At 38.3% G+C, this 16,475-nt stretch overlaps 1 protein-coding gene and 1 non-coding gene across 2 annotated transcripts in view; both read left to right on the forward strand.

Annotated features, from left to right (window-relative positions):
• Positions 1-16,475, forward strand: part of LOC124722698 (hormone receptor 4-like) — a 138,114-nt gene that overhangs the window by 103,362 nt on the left and 18,277 nt on the right. Inside the window, exons 10-12 of the mRNA XM_047247836.1 lie at positions 3,211-3,345; positions 5,797-5,925; positions 9,241-9,366. Coding sequence (XP_047103792.1) covers positions 3,211-3,345; positions 5,797-5,925; positions 9,241-9,366 — 390 coding nt within the window. The remainder of the gene's footprint in view (positions 1-3,210; positions 3,346-5,796; positions 5,926-9,240; positions 9,367-16,475) is intronic.
• Trnar-gcg lies at positions 10,065-10,139 on the forward strand. Its single transcript has one exon. It is a non-coding gene; the product is annotated as a tRNA-Arg (tRNA).

Raw genomic sequence — 16,475 nt, forward strand, 5'->3', positions numbered from 1 at the left:
AAGATTTCATTTGTCTTCTCTATTATGAAATCAGGTGTTTTACAGTGACTGACTGTTGTCAGCGAAGAGAAGTTCTGTGTTCACAAGAACCATGGTACCCATAATGCAAATATATCATTGCCAGTTTTGTTATGTGTGATTTTCTGTATCTGAAGATTGGAAGATAATTCATGAACAATTATTACTCTATGAAAATTAATAACATTTAGCTTCTGTGCCGATAGTTTAACTCCATCTTACACTATAGGGACTACGTGGTTTTGCATCTTATGCATAGGACCTAAAGTAAACAGTTCATTAATTTCCCCTGCCCTCTCCCTATTATCCCCTCCCCTTTTCTTCTCAATTCCTCATTTTCCCCCACCCTCATTCCTCCCCTTCTATACTTTCCTTTTTCCCCCTCTCTTCTTTAGTATTGTTTTAGCTCTTCTTTTTTGTGAAGTGACTTGACACCACGAAAAGATTCTTCACATAATCAAATTGTTTCACGAATAACATAAAATACCAGCGAGGACCCTTTATATTTGACTATTGTTATAAAAATTCTGTTAATTGCTACTGCTGTTGCACAAGTTTCAAAATGTAATTAATGAAAAATCTAAGAATATCTGTATTTCATATTTGTAAGTGGCAACTCTTCCTTTGTACACGACCTGCTTATCTGTCCATATGCAACATGCTTGTATCAGTTGTTATGTGATAATCAGAAATACATTTAATAGATATGCAATTTGTTATCAGCATTTTGTCAAAAGAAATCAGTTCATTAATTTTATCTAACCTGTGTAATATTTTGGTAATAAATTATTTTAAGGTCCTTTTTATCTGTACATATTTCATTCTCATCCTTTTTTACTTCATGTGTTTCATGCTCAAAATTTTCAGTTTATTAACATTTTTAAATTCTGATAGTCTGAATTCTTAAAAATTCTGCTATCAGCTTAATGAGCTTTTGCTTCAGTTTACTATTGAAACATAGGTAGTGATTCAAACTCAGTCTTCCAGCAGCATCAATAGGAATCATACCTATGCTCGAGTCTGTAACTGACACAAGTTAATCTGATTCAATGTTGACCAGACACACAGAACAGTTCAACTGAATCTCAACATTTTTATGGATTTTTGCTGAAGCTTTCTGCAGCAGACCACTCTCAGTATTGTAGCCCTCATCCAGCCACTATCAGAACAGGAACCTTCTTTGTAAAACCACTGTGGAAAGAACCTATGTCTCCTATCACTTGGCTTAGTTGTGTACTTGGGTTAAATAGGGTTAAATGATTTTGTATCGCAGTAATTGGCACCTAATTGTTCCTGCAATTCCTGCTGAACATGTCGCCCATAACCATTGTCTAACAAGGCTTATCTTCTTTTCCTTACTTTCTCAGAAACAGTCGGTTTCATATTGACAGCTTGATGGTCCTCGACTACATCTACATTTACTTGAGAACTCATCTGTATGTAATTGAGAAGAATAGAGCAAAACTAATTTTTTTTTTCCTGTGACAAAACTGTCCGATACTGTTCTCTTTCTGTGATCCCAATTTCTTGCTACCACTTCCCATTTTTATTACCCTTCCCCCCTCCCCCCCTCCCCCACTCCCCCCTCCCTCCCCCCCCCCCCCTCCATCCTAACAACCACAACCTTCATGATTCCCTCCTAGTACTGACCAGCTAAGCCTTAAGTGGTACTGTTTTTCTCTAATTGCTCAAATAATTTGTAATTTGTGGGCTGCCATGGTTTTTAACAAAAAAATGACAAATTTTTAAAGCAGTAGTAATGTCACATGTCGACAGTCCCATCTGGTCATTGTTTTGTAAAAAAGTTAGAAGCCTACTTTTTTATTTACCATTCATGCCTCAACTTACAAGGGAACCTCCCCATCGCACCCCCCTCAGATTTAGTTATAAGTTGGCACAGTGGATAGGCCTTGATAAACTGAACACAGATCAATTGAGAAAACAGGAAGAAGTTGTGTGGAACTGTGAAAAAATAAGCAAAATATACAAACTGAGTAGTCCATGGGCGGCATAGGCAATATGATGGAGTCTATCAGCTCACGAGCGCCGTGGTCTTGTGGTAGCGTGAGCAGCTGCGGAAGGAGAGGTCTATGGTTCAAGTCTTCCCTCTAGTGAAAATTTTACTTTCTTTATTTTTGCATAGTTATTATCTGTCCGTTCGTTCATTGACGTCTCTGTTCACTGTAATAAGTTTAGTGTCTGTGTTTTGTGACCGCACCGCAAAACCGTGCGATTAGTAGACGAAAGGACGTGCCTCTCCAATAGGAACCGAAAACATTTCATCGCAAGGTCATAGCTCAACTGATTCCTCCACAGGAAAACACGTCTGATGTATTCTATACGACACTGGTGACGGCATGTGCGTCACATGACAGGAATATGTTGTCGACCCACCTAACTTGTACACTTGGCGAATGGGTAAAAAAATTCTTCTACCTTGCCCGATTTAGGTTTTCTTGTGAATGTGGTATACACTCCCAAAAAAGTGATGAAAACATAAGAGTTTGTCACATACACTGAAAATAAAAAATTAAAATTTTCACTCGATGGAAGATTTGAACCAAGGACCTTTCGTTCCGCAGCTGCTCACGTTACAACAAGACCACGGCACTCCTGCGTTTCCAGTGTCCTTGATGTTCCCTATCTTCCCATGAACTACTCAGTTTGTATATTTTGCTTATTTTTTCACAGTTCCACACAACTTCTTCCTGTTTTCTCAATTGATCTGTGTTCAGTTTTTCAAGGCCTATCCACTGTGCCAACTTATAACTAAATCTGAGGGGGGTGCGATGGGGAGGTTCCCTTGTTAGTAAATCCCAGAACCTGAACTGAGGGAGTTTAATGACAAGCATACATCAATTTGTTTCATAAGTGAGAAACAGGTTTCATTGAAAATGTTTTAAAAAAATTATGTCATTTATCTTTTGTACTGTTGGAAAAATACAAATATAAAGTAATGTGATTAAAGAAGAAGACAATACAAACTAAGGAGGTCCTATGGAATTAGACACACTTCTAAAAAATGTTATTGTAGCAAAATTAGGATTCACAGGCATTTTTTATCACATTTGTAACACATTTGGTAAGTATTGAAGCTCCTTTTTCGATTTTAAGATTAATCTTCCCATATTTAGATTTTGTAGTTTGTCTGTGGTATATTTGGTATTAAGTTTTTGTTGTTTTGTTATTTAGGTTGTCCATTTGAGACAGAGACTGGACAACGCTGTTAGCTCATCAAAAGACCGCACATTTCCTATGGAGGTGACACTTGGGATGATTCAGACACTTATTGATTGTGATGAATTTCAGGACATTGCGACATTAAGAGTAAGTTGTAGATTATCAATGGTGTAGTTGATGATATTGTAAATTCTGGTTTCATTTCAGTGAAGCTGTGGAAGCCCACATGTCCATTTCACCTGTAGTATTTGAGTATGTTCACCCTATGTTATTTTCGAAGCAATTGTTGTTACAGTTATTAATCAAAATGCAGCTGAAAATTCACATTCATCCTCGCCATTCATGCAGTACAGATAGCTAGTGTGGTTGATGGTTCAATTTTATGTATAAGAGAGATTTCATTTAGCGTTGGACCTAAGAAATTGTCACATTATCTATTTCAGAAATGAACTATGTGATGTGAGTAGCTATATATGCAATAAGAGGCCAAAGCAGGTGTTTTTTTTTTTTTACAAAAGACACAACATTAGGATATTGTAAATGATGTGTCACAGTAGGCTGATTTGTGGAGGAACAGGCTTTTGAAGACAGAATGCAACACTGCTATGCCAATAAACCTTCTGAAAATGATATAAACCTGAGTTTATTTTATTTTTAAGATGAATTACAGCCATCATTTGAAATGTGTTACTATCTCAGAGTAAGTATTGTAACACTCAATACATATTGATAGCACCAATCAAGATACTGTAAAATGTAATTTTTTAGCACTAATTGAGGTAAAATGTGAAACATCATCTATACCAATTACAGTTATTATTGTTGTTGTTGTTTTTGTTATTATTAAGCAGGTTAAAATTATTCAATGATTTTGTGGATATAACTCATAGTAAGTGACTATGAATAATGAAGTTCAAAAAGGTCCATTCAGTTGATAACTGTTAGTTTGAGAAAATCCACTGACTGTCCTCAGTGAATGCAATAACCTCATAATGCTCTGAAGGAAATTAGCATGTTTGGGAACAGATTATTAGAAATATACACTGCCTGACAAACGAAGTGAGGCATCCAGTAGGTGAGGAGGAAACAAAACAAAACTTCATGGATTGAGAAGGTAATGTTATTTTAGTGATTATAAAATCAAACCAAATTTTCAAAGAACTTGGCACTATGACCCCTGTTATCAGTATGATATTGCACTCTGTGTGGCCTGGACATATGAAGTAAACTGTTCGGAAGGGTGTCAAAAAGCATTTGTATCAGACAAGCTGGCCACACAACTGTTTGAACTGGTCCTAAATATCCTGGATACTGGCACTGGAATGGAATTGACATCTGAGCTGGTCCCACACACATTCTATTGGGGACAGAGCAGAGGAACTTGCTGGCCATGCGAGTACCTCAACATCATGCTGACAGTTCATAGATATATGTGCCATGTGTGGACAAGCATTGCCCTGTTGAAAAATGGTACCACCCTGCATGAACAGTAACTCATGAGGATGCAAAATGTTCTCTCAGTTATCATCAGCCATGTCCTGAAGTCATTCTCGATGCCTTCCCGCACTGTGATGCCACGAGTAACACCGCCGTGCCTCTCTAAAATGTTGGAAGAACAGGACCTCTATGCTGGGATGCAGCCAAACTCGCCAGCAGTGGTGATCTGGGGAATAGGGAATCGTAATTCATCACTGAAAATGTGACGTCATTCGTCAGCAGCCTTGCTTCCTGGCCACAGCATCACTCCAGACAGAACCATTTCTGTTGTGGTGTTATCGGCAGCCTGTACATGGAATGGTAATTTCCTAGTCTGGCAGCTGCTAGTTTCTGATTATTGGTGCAAGAAGATACAGAATGTTGCTTGGAATACATTACTGATTGCTGGATAGCAGGCACAGATCTGAAGTGGTTACAATGTGCTTGGTGCACAATACGATGATCCTCCCTTGTAGTGGTCAGATGGGGTCATCTGGAACCTTGACATTGAATATTCCTGCCCTCACATTGCCATGCAGTCCAACATTGGACCACTGGCACATCAGTCCCCCCCCCCCCCCCCCTCCCTCCCCCCAAATCTGGATACGGCACAGTTTCGTCTGCTGACCAAACTGAGACCCACAATGAGGCCCCTTTCAAACACCTCCAGGTCCTGATAATACTGTCTCATATGTGCCATCTGCGTGTCCTTCACAGTGATCACTCAACATCTGACATCATTCATGCCCCTTATATACCTTACAAACCCTGGTAACAGCCCTAAACACAAATAACACCGATGCACTCTGGTGGGCATTATACTTGTCACAGAGAACTGCAACTCAAATATTTACATACTTACCAATAGTGCGTATGTGTACAGAGTCACATTGACATCTGACCATGTCTTCTGAGTTGATCACTTCTTTTGTCATATCTATGTATTTTCTTTCAAAATTGTTTTCACTTTATTAAAAAAATAACTATGTTGTTAATGTCTTCATTATAGTCTGTATACAGATGTTTTCAAAATATTTTTTATGCTTTAGTACACTATGTTAGTGCATGGAAGTTTGAAACTTACATTTTATGTATGTGAACTGTTAAACTATTTTGTTACAGAACTTGGATGAACTTCTTGATCATAAATCAGATCTCTCAGAGAAATTATGTCAGATAGGTGACTCAATTGTCTACAAACTGGTCCAGTGGACGAAACGCCTTCCTTTTTACTTGGAGTTACCTGTAGAGGTGAGCATGAAGTTTTACACTGTGTGATTCCATAAAACTAAGGGTTTGTTAATCTGTTATTATTGTACTTATGAATTTTCTTCTGAGTCATAGAAACAAGAGTGTCATTGTTACAGAATTCTAGCTTTATTTTTTATAAAACCAATGCTTCTTACCTCGTTGTCCAATGTACGATTCACCTTTGAAAGATTACCTTGCATAAATTGAGAATTAATGTTAATTTACCATCTGGTGGTGGCTGTAACAGCTGTCTTCTTAGCAAAGAGAAAATTAATCAATATTAGCTCTGGCTATTCTATTTCAGTGTCAGATGCTTTCAGTAAACATTACCATAGGTGAAAGATGTGAAAAGATAAAAATCTTAGCCCTGACAAGAGATGGAACCAAAGGCATTTGGTTCCTTTGTCTAACACTTTAACACTGAACCACCAAGCCACAAAATTATATTAAAATTCATGACTATCTCCACTATAGAATGGTTGGGCAATTAATTTCTCATTTGTTGTTTGTTTTTATGCATGTTCTGGGATACCTTGTGCAAAGCTTTTTAAGTAATGTATACCACATGTGCTCACAGCTGTTAACTGATCTCAACAACCATTTGTGTGTGTGTGTGTGTGTGTGTGTGTGTGTGTGTGTGTGTGTGTGTGTGTGTGTAGTATGCATTATATGAAGATCAAATAACAATTATAATCATGTACTTTCACAATAATATGTGATGAATGTAACTAGTCGCCTCTCATAAAATGCTTGCTTTAAAAATGTTAAGCAAGATATTTTAATGTAGTCATCAGGAACACAATTCATAGTAATTTTCAACAAAGCCTAGATAATTTACTGTTAATTCAGTGTCTTATCATCAAAGTATACTCCCAAGAACTTGACAAAATTCGGGTCATCAGACGGAAGCTTGGTATTTAAATTAAAAGCAACCTGCTGTGTTTTGTTTTCCTTAGTTAACATTCATTTACTCTAAACCAATAATATGCTTGTACAGTTGTATTACCGACACTTTTTTGCAGGCTATTAATGTGATTACTACAGTGGAGGAAGGATATATTGTTTACATGTAACACTGTGTTGGATCTCGTTAATGAGGATAGGAATCATTGTCAAAAACAAGACAGGTTCCAACACAGATCCCTGTGGAAACGTTACATTGATTTGTTCTATGCTAGATCTCTCTCTACCTACACAGACAGCTTGCTTATTGTTATCTAGATGAAATTTTAAAAGTTTCATGTTGTCATATCTTATACCATAAAAGTCCAGTTTAGACATTGCTTATATCACAAAAATGACCTGGACAAAGCCTTTGTCCCAAAACACCTGAAGGACATATTAAACTACAGAGTTTACATTGGAGTTCTAAAACTGTTTTATGATGTATTAATTATTCTTAGATTTTCAAAATAAAACACACAACTGGTTGTAAGTTACACCCTCCAATCTTTTAGAATATCTGGATCTATGGAAGCACCTCCAAAGCGTGAAGAAATGAGTTATCTCCCCATTTTGGAACCAGCTATTACCTTCTAAGACAAGATGTTCTGGTAGAAGGTAGAATGTACTTGTAAATAAATTAGAAGTAAAGGAGATTACTAACTGAATAGCCAAAGCATTGAGTTGATTCCGTTTTGGCAGGTGGACCGGGGTGAAGTGCTGTTTTGATTGGGGCGGGTGAGGGAGAAAGAGGTGGGAGACAGGAAGATGGCCTAGGGATGGGTAACTAGTGGCTTGGAGAGTAGTAGCAGGTCTGCTGGCTAGGAATGCAGATGGGAGGGATGTCTGGTGCATTGGCTAGGCATGCAACACAGGGGTAACTGATAACTGAGCTGGTGAGGTGCTGTGCATAATGAAGGTGATGTGGAGGCATAGATTGGAGGGGGTGACAAGATAGAGGAAGGGAAAGCTCTGGTAGAGGGTGTGGGGACAGTGGATTAGAGGTGATTGAGGCCAGTAGGCTTCTGGGAGTGAAGGATGTGTTGCAAGGATAACTCCCATTGGCGTAGGTCAGAAAAACTGGTGCTGGAGGAAAGCATCCAAATGGCAAGGGTTGTGATCCAGCCATTGAACTTGAGCATGTTGTGCTCAGCTGCCTATTGTGGTCAACTTCGTTCTTAGCTACAGTGTGGTGGTAGCCATACATTCTGGTAGACAGCTTGTTGGTTGTCATACTGGCAGCAGCTGTACAGTGATTGCAGCAGCATTGGTATATGACATGGCTGATTTCACAGGTGGCCCTGTCTCTGATGGGATGGAATAAATTTGTGATTGGACTGGAGTAGGAACTGCAGAGTGGGTGAATTGGGCAGGTGTTGCGTGTTGGTCTCTCACAACAAACACTGACATCCCAAGGCACAGGTTGGCAATAACAGGAAACTCCCGTATAGTGAATGCCTTTGAAATGTTTTAACAAGTTTCCTTTCGCTGCTCGACCCTAATCATTTAAAAAATTAAGATTGGAATCATGTGACTGGCTAACATAACTTCCATGTTACAATATAAAAGAACTCTATGGTACGGACAATGATGATATTAATTTTTAAGATTATAGATGTATTTAAGATACTTATATTGTACATGTAATGTTAACACTAATTTTAATACTTTGATTGCAGCTGTATCTTGATGTCACTGAGAAATACTATTCTAGTGTATGTGGTCAATGGCAGACAAAGAATCTGAATCTTTCTCATGAAGTTTTGGCACTATGCATGTGCTTTGGGCTTCATACAGAGCATTTACAAAAGTAGAACTGATGTACACTTCACTCTTCATCATTCACTGTATACTAACTGACAGACATTAAAACATGACATTAACTATTTAATGATTATGATAGTGCTACAAACAATATTGTGAGATTGCTAACGTTGACAGGGACTGTACACAAAACGTGATTTACCCATAATCTTACAAATTCCATCAGTTCATGACTAGAACTTATTTTCACCTAAAAAGTACTTTTTTATAACATGCTTAGCTGTAAAACACTATTTCATGTAATAGACTGAACACCATCTTGGAGATGTGTGTTTGGGTGGGGGGACTTCCTCACATAAAGTTAACTTTCAGTATTGACATAGTAAGACTCTGCTGTCTCCACGTGTTGCAGATTTCAATTTGTTGTAAACTGGATAATTAGACCCAAAATGTTTATCGATGATGATGATGATGATGATGATGATGATGATACTTGTAATGTTCTTTTACCTATCGGTATTCTTAAGTCCACTCCCCTTTCTCACTAGACAGATTAGTATTACAGTATTTTTAGTGTTTCTCCTAATATGGATTTTTTATCTGCTGCAGGTTCATACGAGGCTCTTGACTCACAAATGGCATGAATTGTTGGTTCTAACAACATCTGCGTATCAAGCAATGCATGGAGTTCATAAACTTGCTAACGACAGTAGTGAAGCGGACTTCACTCAGGAGGTCAGTTTTTAATGAATTGTTACATGCTGTGCTTTTTTTTACAATAATTATTATTATTTGATAAAGCAAGCACATAGTTACATGGAAATACTAAAAACCAATGAGATTACTGTTATAATGTATTTCTTTAATGCAAAAACTGAAAATAAGAGACAGATAAATTATACTTCAGTTCCATTCCTGTATAACTGTTTGGAAGGAACTTGAGGGGAAATTAAGGCTAAGCACATGTATATGTTGTAGTGCATTAAACACTAGGTGATGGATTTTCTTGTGTCTTGTTGCAGTGGTCTTAACATTTTCTTAGCCTCATTAATTAATTTGAACAATGAAATAAGTTTACTTTTTTACAGTGAACATATTTTGCCTTTTAATTTAAAGCATCTTCAGTTATGCCAATGGTATCTTATGTTATACTTAATGAATGAATAACTAAATGGATAAAGGACACTCACTTGTTGGCATGTTGGGAGGTTGATCATACGCAGACAATATATATGCAACATCCTGGCAGATTAAAACTGTGTGCCGGACCAAGACTCAAACTCAGGACCTTTGCCTTTCGCAGACAAATGCTCTACCATGCCCCGTCCTCACAGCTTTACTTCTGCCAGTACCTCATCTCCTACCTTCCAAACTTTACAGAAGCTCTCCTGCAAGAGAGCAAAAGTAAATCTGTGAGGATGGGGCGTGAGTCGTGCTTGGGTAGCTCAGTTGGTAGAGCACTTGTCCGCGAAAAACAAAGGTCCCGAGTTCGAGTCTCGGTCCGGCAAACAGTTTTAATCTGTCAGGAAGTTTCATATCAGCACACTCTCCGCTGCAGAGTGAAAATCTCATTCTGGAATATATGTGCATTTTGACTTTTGCTTTTAAGTGCTAATTTCAGTCAATAGTTCTTAATACTAAGGCTTTTTTAATATGTATATATATTTTTTTTCAAAATACAGATCTGCAGAATGACTATATGCAGTTGAAGCGACTGCAGCTTAGTGTGCTAAAGATTAAATGGGCATTGTTTTCATATATTTTGTCAAAATGTAAGAAGAATGTAGTTTCAGTATAAATCCAAGTTAGTGAAATATTGAACAGAACAATATCCTTTGTGTCATTCATATTAAAGCATCACTTAGAACTCACAAAGATTTACAATTACATCTTGAGATATCCCAGCTCTTTTATATTATTGCAGAACTACACTGCTTTCTATTCAGCAAGACATTATCATATATTGCAAGCCTTTATTAACATGGTTACTGAGTTGTTGAAAGACTGCATGAACATAGAGATTATGTACCAACTTCATTTACATTACATGGTAAGAACTTTCCACACTGAACAGAAGCGTACTGCAAAAGCCAGCAAGCCAGTCCAGCTTGTAAACCATTTTTTCATCATCTAGATATACAATACAGAAACCACTGCAATCTGGTATGGTAGAACCAATGGAACTCACAGCATATGTTTCCAAATGTAGAATAAGACACACTGTATCTGCTAACAAGTAGTGTTGAAATGTGTATGGGAATAGAAGAACTGTTTCTTTCAACCAGGTTTTCTATGTACCAACATCCTGTACCTATTGGTGCCTTCTGCAACTGGCGGTACTTGTGGCTACCAACAAGTTTGTTCACTCCATACAGAAATAAAATACTTAAAATGATTCTAATAACAGTAATTTTGGTAGTATTCTGTCATAGATTGCTGGAGACAATGGATGTCTAGTTACTTCTGGGTACAGGACTGATGTGCAGAACTGCATACTTATATCACTGAACTCAATTTGTTGTGTTATGTTCTTATGCATGACAATGTTTTCCTCGGTAGGAATGAACACAGATGCCACAATCAACAGCTGAATTAAAATCAGCTTGCTCTATTTCTTCATTACACCTGGAATTCTGTAGATAATGGTGACATGGTTCTGACTTCTAAAAAGTCTTCAACACATTTCTACAGTGTTGCCAAGAAAACAAAATATGGTTTATGGAACATGGAACCAGGTGTGCAGTTAAAATTGAAGATAGCATCTGAAGTAACTCCAGAAAGTGTGGTATCAAATTTCCTTTAATTATATGTGTAAATGACAATGCAAACAACATATTTACACTCTGAGACTGTCGACTGATGATACAGTTGCATATAAGAAGGTGATGTAGCAAAATACTGAAAGACTTGCAGATAATCAGTTGCTGATGCAGAGACTGGCAGATTCCCATGAATAAAAATAAATCTAATGAAATGTACATAAAAAGAACAACAACTTGATATTTTTTGACTACATGGTCAGTGATTAGTCTATGGAAATAGTCACAATCATTAAATGTCTAGACACATCTATATGGAACTATTCAAGGTAGATCGACAACATAAATCCTTCTGTGGTTAAAGTTGAACAATGGAAAATCCAGTTGGAATATCAACAATTATGGAAAGGACAGATTCCCAGTCACCTCGAAGATGACATGTTAAATTGCAGAGAGGCACAACAAAAAGACTGTTACACATTACGCTTTCAGCCAAAGTATTCATCAGAAAAGAAAAACACACACGAATTCACACAAACAGGCACAGCTCATACACATACATTACTGTTATCTCTGGCTGCTCAGGCCAGACTCATACTGAAATGTTTTGAATGGGAGCAACAGTCCATACTGGAGCAGAAAAGGGGGAGGGAAACCAGGGTATATGTGGGGGATGAGAAAACAGTGGTGTCTGGTGGAGCGTGCACACCCTCATTGTGCACTGCTCTTGCCATTGCACCCACCACTATTTTGCCCTTCTCTGCTTTCTGTTCATTTTTTTCCCTTGCCTCCCTCCCCACAACCTCAGGATGCTGGATCAGGTAGCCTTGTCTGCCATCTCTAGTCCCTGCACGCTCCACCAGGCTGCCCCACACTCACACCCAGCTATCCCTCCCCCTTCCTCGCTGCGCAGCAGATTTTTGCTTCAATTTGATGCATTTTAGTTTGTCTGGCCTCAGCAGCCAGACACAGTGGTCATGTGTGTGTGACGTGTGCCTGTTTGTGTGAATGCATGTGTGGCTTTGGCTGAAAGCTTAATGTGTAGCATTCTTTTCATTGTGCCTGTTCGACGCGCAAGTCGCCAAAGTGGCGTCAAATCGAAAGACTTGCACCAGGCGAGCGGTATACCCGACGGGAGGCCCTCGTCACACGACATATCATTATTGTGCCTGTCTGCAATTCAGTATGTCATCTTTACAGTGAATAACAATCTATCCTATCCATAATTGTTGATATAGTTAAAGTTGATAATTTGATGTCATTCAGAGATTTATTGGAAAAAATCTTGACAGTGTAATTCACTGATGGAGGAGGTCACATACAAAACCCTCATTCTACAATTTTTTGAGTATTATCTATCAGCATAGTACTCCTACCATGTTGGATTACAGGAAAAATATAGAAGTCTGAAATAAGAGCTACATACTTCGTCACAAGTTTGCTTAATTTGACTGAAAACCTCAAAAAGATCCTAAGACACTGAAATGGGAGGCACTTTCCCTCAAAATTATGAGAGTTCACCTTCCAATACGAATCAATAAACATTACTTCCACCAACCTGATCGATCTATTTACATAGGGAGACAAAACAATTGTGGTAATAGCCCATTGTTGTGTGCACCGATACTGAGTTTATTGTACGGATTATCTCCCTATAATTCTATTAAAGCCAACTAATAACTTTAAAGAGTAGTAGGAGGCCTTTTACTATTTCTTTATTAGAGACAATTTCTTCAAGAATTTATGGCCCAAGTATTATGTTTCTTTTGGTCTCCAATGCTTCATATAGGGAAGATTAAATGTGGTGCAGTTTCACCCCCCTCACCACATAGTCTGCACTTATGGACCTCTTTCTCTGTGCCTATTATGTGTAGATATTTCTTAAAAGTTCTAATCTGGGATGTTCCCAAACATTCTGGAATCTTCCCGAATGTTCCAGACTATTGCCGAACATTCCAGAAAATCCCAGATCATTGTGGAACATTCTCGAATGTTGTGAAATGCTTTCGAATATTCCTGAATGTTCTCGAATACTCTCAAATGTTCTATAAATTTATAGAGGCAAAACCTCCCAGCCCTTATATCTTCAGAGGCATGCTTTTCAGGTAAAACTGAGAACCCTCTTCGTAGATGAGGGATAGAGGGCTACTGTGCAATATAACTCCCTTGATTGTACAGGTGCTCATTTCTGAGTTTTAGTGACATGCACGTTGTACACTTACTTTTATAATATATATTGGTGGTTATTATCTTGAAATGTTTATTGAAACAGCTGGAAGTTGTTGTATAGTCAGCCAGCATTTCTCTGCTCATTCCCATATGTATCACATTCACTATACTGATTTGGAATTCTGGATTTCCCAAAGGCTTCCAGTAATTTCTAGTTTTAACTTGTTTGCCCCACAACTACATCCATTGTAGCCCAAAGGTGTAGGGGGGCATATCCGGCATGGTCTCCATCCCAGCAGTGGGTGTGCCTCCTTGGTATGCAGGATGATGCCAAGAGCAATTTTATGAAAGTGTAGTGCTTTTTCCACTTTCCCTACAAGTTGGTGAAGCGCTGTTTCACATGATTTGCTTGGCTGATGTGTATGTTGGTATACATGTAGAGGAACCTCAGTTAACGTCCCTTCCCTAACATTAACTTGAACCTGTGTTTCTAATGTCTTTAGGAGTAAAGAGGACAGACTGATCGGTCTCATATCCATAGCCATGGTACGATCAGTTTTCTCTGGCTTCAGGATGAAAATGACCTTCACTGTCCTCCAACCATTAGGAATAACTCCTGCCACTAGACTAATTCCAGTCTGTATAGGAAAACAGTTAGTTCTTTTCCTGCTTGTTGCAGTAGAGCCAGAAATATTCCATCAGGGCCTGTTGACTTAAATGGTTGAAACATTTGAAATCAAAGTATCACTTGTATCACAGCAACTTTGGTCAGGTGTCTTCGATAAAAGTTAATAGTTCCAAGAAATTTCCTTAATTCAAGATAGTTGATAGGATGTGGGGGGGTGAGCATTACAATTTGATCCTGTCTGCTGTAGGACAAATTGTCACGTGACTGACTGAGTGACCAAGGAATGTAACCTCTTTCTGTCGGAGCTGACATTGTCATTATTGATCACAACACTGTGCTTTTCTAATGTGTCAGAAATACAGCTGCGATATTTCTCATTTTCATGGGGCAGTAGTGAGGAGACCAAAATGTGGTCAAGATATGAGAAACTGAAAGGGAATTGTAACTGAACTTCTTTTCTAAAATTTTGCCATGTTTGGGCAGTGTTTTTTAAACTGTAAGGCATGAATGGAGATTCATATAATCAAAACAGTGTTATTACAGCAATTTTGGTTACATATTCACTTGCCATGGGAATCTATAAATACACTTTCTTACAGTCTATGACACTAAAGGTGGTTATGCCAGCCATGTGAAGTCTTGATGTTAGATATGGGTACTGATCGAGTATTATACTTGCATTCAGCAAACAGTAGTCACTGTGAAGTCTGTAAGAACCAGCCTACGTTGTCACTAAATGGATTGGTGAAGCCTATGAACTTCCTGATGGTCTGACAATCTCGGCCCATAGCATTTTGTGTGTTATATGTTTAGCAGTGCGTAATCTATCAGGTGACGCACTTTGTAGTGGTCTGGTGGTCCCAGCATGGTATTGATTCAGCGAACAGTGTTGTGATTCACTCCACATTGTCAGTTTGCATATACTGTCTGTGAGTGGCAGAGGTAACACATGTAGGGGTAGCATGCAAATTGGGAGTGTTGTACACCACACTGACACGTGCATCCTGTGCTGTGTCCCTCACCCTTTTCCTCTTCTATTGCTGGAAAGTTGGCAATAGGTGCTGCTGCTCTTGTTGCAAGTGGGACCCCTGGAAAGCTGGTTGATTCTGCTGGTGTGGATGTTGCTGATTACAGTTACGATGTTGTAACTTCTGATGTAGTAGTGAGTGAGTGGGTGAGGTGAGTTCATTTATTGTTCAAGGTCGGTTCCTAACAGATGTAATTTTTTTGTCAAGACAGAGTTTTCAGCGAGCACAGAAATATTCTCTGTCTTAGTTTCCTCGTACTTGTTGATAATATCCTGAAGGTTGGGTTCCAGAGTCTATTTTTTTGTATTTTGTAAAGGGTAGTAATTGTATCTCCTGTTGGTGGGAAACTGATGTGCCCTGACCCGGAATCCCCACTAGTAGTCTGGTGAAGCCCTGCAACCAAATTGAGAGGAAGATGGAAACTTCATAGGAAGTCCGCCCACAATATTGGCTCGCACACATCAGCTATAACAAACTATCAAGTACATTTCTCATGTAGTGCTCTGTCCACTGTCTGTTCCACTGTTCCGAAGTGTGTGATGGGGGTGTTGTTGGTGGCATATAGTTGTGTGTCCAGCATTTCACATGTTGATTTAAATAAAGAAGCAGGTATTGTGCTCATCGCACTACCTTGCATATACACTGCGTCAATGCCCTCAAACGGAAATGTTTTGATCACCCTGTATGTAAATGGATGGAAACGATCTTCAGAGCTTACAAGTGTACCCTCTTCCATATACCATAAATACCCTGCAGGGTATATATTTAGACATAGGTGTAAATTGAACAAATGTGACTGAATCACAATGGTTGACTCTCATAGATTTATTGAATCTTACATGGAAAGTGTTGGAAAGATAGCTAGAAAACAGACATTATAGGCAAGAAGTTTAATCCTTTCTTAAGTATGTTACTGATTACCTTCAGTTCCCTTTTAGGGCAGATGAGGGTTAAATTCAAATAGGAATAAGAAGAAATGATTATTTAATGATTGGTTTAAATAATGATGTTCCACAAAGAGAAAACACTATTTCATTCACAGGACTGTGAGTAACCATCAACTGAATTTACACAGCTACTCTTAATTGTGTTATCAACCATTTTAAAAAATTAACTAGAAGCCCAAAATAAATTTCAAAGACTTAGTGCTCTAATAATAATGGAGTACAGAAAAACTTGGCACACATAAAATTCACTCCCCTCACACTAGCCTTTATACAGATTGAAACAATTTGGCCAACTTGTTCAGTTAATTCTTTA

Source organism: Schistocerca piceifrons, chromosome X, assembly GCF_021461385.2.
Source record: "Schistocerca piceifrons isolate TAMUIC-IGC-003096 chromosome X, iqSchPice1.1, whole genome shotgun sequence".
NCBI lineage: Eukaryota > Metazoa > Arthropoda > Insecta > Orthoptera > Acrididae > Schistocerca > Schistocerca piceifrons.